This window comes from Orycteropus afer, unplaced genomic scaffold (genome assembly GCF_000298275.1).
Source record: "Orycteropus afer afer isolate SDZICR_OR568_19922 unplaced genomic scaffold, OryAfe1.0 scaffold00267, whole genome shotgun sequence".
NCBI classification, from domain to species: Eukaryota; Metazoa; Chordata; class Mammalia; order Tubulidentata; family Orycteropodidae; genus Orycteropus; species Orycteropus afer.
This window is the reverse complement of record NW_006921854.1, coordinates 4,237,774-4,240,355: the sequence shown is the minus strand read 5'-3', so window position 1 is coordinate 4,240,355 and position 2,582 is coordinate 4,237,774. Positions and strand designations below refer to the sequence as shown.

At 53.6% G+C, this 2,582-nt stretch overlaps 1 protein-coding gene across 1 annotated transcript in view; it reads left to right on the top strand.

Annotated features, from left to right (window-relative positions):
* The first annotated feature begins 121 nt into the window (after window positions 1-121).
* COL15A1 (collagen type XV alpha 1 chain) overlaps window positions 122-2,582 on the top strand; it is a 70,045-nt gene continuing 67,584 nt past the window's right edge. Inside the window, exons 1-2 of the mRNA XM_007950336.1 lie at window positions 122-694; window positions 1,938-2,012. Coding sequence (XP_007948527.1) covers window positions 122-694; window positions 1,938-2,012 — 648 coding nt within the window. The remainder of the gene's footprint in view (window positions 695-1,937; window positions 2,013-2,582) is intronic.

Below are 2,582 nucleotides of genomic sequence, written 5' to 3'. Positions count from 1 at the left end.
CAACAACAAAATATGTGTGCTTCTTACTGTGGATCATTGCCGGAAGAGTCTGAAGACACTAACTTAGAAAGTGCAGTGGGATGTTATTTCCTGCTCTCTTCCAGTCACATCAGTGTGATGCATGGCTTCTCTCCTCTACCCTACAGAACCGGCTCCCCAGAGTCACCTGGACCTCACAGAGCTCATCGGCGTCCCGTTGCCCTCCTCTGTGTCCTTTGTCACGGGCTACGGTGGTTTCCCAGCCTACAGCTTTGGGCCTGGTGCCAACGTCGGCCGCCCGGCCAGGACCCTGGTCCCGCCCACCTTCTTCAGGGACTTTGCCATCAGTGTCACAGTGAAGCCTGGCAGTCCTCGAGGTGGGGTGCTTTTTGCGATCACGGACGCCTTCCAGAAGCTCATCTACCTGGGGCTGCGGCTCTCGAGCGTGGAGGACGGCCTCCAGCGACTCATCCTCTACTACACGGAGCCCGGCTCCCAGGTGTCCCACGAGGCTGCCGTCTTCCCGGTGCCCGTGATGGCACAGAGATGGAACCGCTTTGCCGTGCTCGTCCAGGGCGAGGAAGTGGCCCTCCTCCTCGACTGTGAGGAGCACAGCCACGTCTCCTTCCAGCGTTCCTCGCGGGCCTTGGATATCGAGCCCAGCGCCGGTGTCTTCGTGGGCAGTGCTGGGGCCACGGGGCTGGAGAAATTCACCGTGAGTGTCAGAGTCCTGCTCCTGGCAGATCAGGGAGGTGTCTGGGCACAGACTGACCGTGCAGCAGATATGGGCAAATATCGTTAATTATGAGGAGGTGGCACAGTGCTTCAGTGCTCACTGCTAACCACGAGGTCAGCGGTTCAAACCCTGCAGCCACCCAGTGGGAGAAAGACGAGGCAGTCTGCTTCAGTAAAGATTGACAGCCTTAGAAACCCTGTGGGGCAGTTCTACTCTGTCTTCTAGGGGTGCTGTTAGTTGGAATCAACTGGTTGGCAGTGGGTCTGGTTTCGGCTTTGTTTCCGTAGAGATTACCCAAAACCAAACTCACTGCCATCAAGTCGGTTCCAACTCATAGCAACCCCTCCTTGGGTTTCTGAGGCGGTATCTCTACAGAAGTAGATTTCACAGTCTTCCTTCCAAGGAGGGGCTGGTAGGTTTGAACTGCCAGCCTTCTGGTTAGCAGTCAAATGCCTTAGGCACTATGCTGTAGCGATTATAGCCTTGGAAACCTGCGGGGCAGTTCCACTCTGTCCTCTAAAAATGCTGTGAGTTGGTATTAACTCAACAGCAGTGGGTTTATTGTTATTATTATTTTAATTTTTACTTCTTTGGAAGCTTAAAAACATAGTCCCAATACTAAGTTTTTCACTTATTAGCCTGATAACTCTGTACAGCTCTGAATCCTCTGAGCTTCTCTGTTTACTGTCAGATGTGATGTTTCCTCATCTGTAAAGTGGGGGGAAGTCAAGCCTGCTTCGCAGGTTGGTGGGTTAAATACCATGCCTTGGGTAAAAGCGCTTTGCGTCTTTTAAGAGGGAACCCTGAGGGGTACAGAGGTTAAGTTGTGGCTGCTGACCAGAAGGTTGGAGGCACCGGGGAGAAAGGCTTGGGGAAAAGGAACCCCACTGAAAACCTCATGGAGCACAGCTCTGCCTTGAGGCACATGGGGTCACTGTAAGCCGGAGTCAACTTCTTGGCAACTGGTTTGGTTTCTTTTTTGGTTTGTGTTGGTCCAAGCTTTGAACACAGGGCTCTCCAAGGCTTCTTTCTCCATCTAATGGAGTTTATTTTATACAAGGAGAGCAGCCAGGGTGGCTGGTGACCTCGTCACAGCTGCAGGCAGAACGTTCACACACATTCTTTCATGTGTTCTTCTCTGTTATGAAAATAAGCCTCTGGTGCTCGCGGGGGCCCCTTGTAGCTGTGTGGACGGTGGTTCTGACCCTCTGCTTTTCCCCAGGGCGCCATACAGCAGCTCGCCATCCACGCTGACCCCAGAGCCCCCGAGGAGCTGTGTGAAGCCGAAGAGGCCTCGGTGAGCAGCCCTGGGCCCCGGCAGCAGCCCGGCCAGGGGAGGGCCCGGTGCCCAGGCCATTCCTCACCCAACGTCATGGGGTCACTGAGACCCCTTGTCTTGGCAGTCCTTTGGGCTTTTGGATTTGTTTTACTTTGGGAAGGGCTTCAGGTGTCTCCTTGGCATTGGGGGTCCTGCTTCCTATAAGGTGTTAGGTTCCTCGTGGCTGTGATAGGCAACGGCCTTGTTTCCAGCCTTCCTGCCAGCCAAGGGTGTCAATTCTAAAAGTTAAAACTCTAAGACATTCTGGGTGTGAATTCCTATAAAAACGAATCTAAAGTTAGCTGCTGTGCTTGGCAAGTGGAGTCATTCCTGAGTGGGGGGTGAGCAAAACAAATACAGCTCATTCCCTCCCTCCCTTCCTCCCTCCCTCCCTTCCCTCCTTTCTGTGCTTCCCTCCCTCCCTCCCTCCCTTCCTCCAGTATTTACTGAGAACCTGTCAGGTGATACCCTGGGTAGGTGCTGGAGACACAGGGTTGATCTGAGTACCGTCTCCATCCTTAAGCTGCTCACACAACTACACACCCAAGT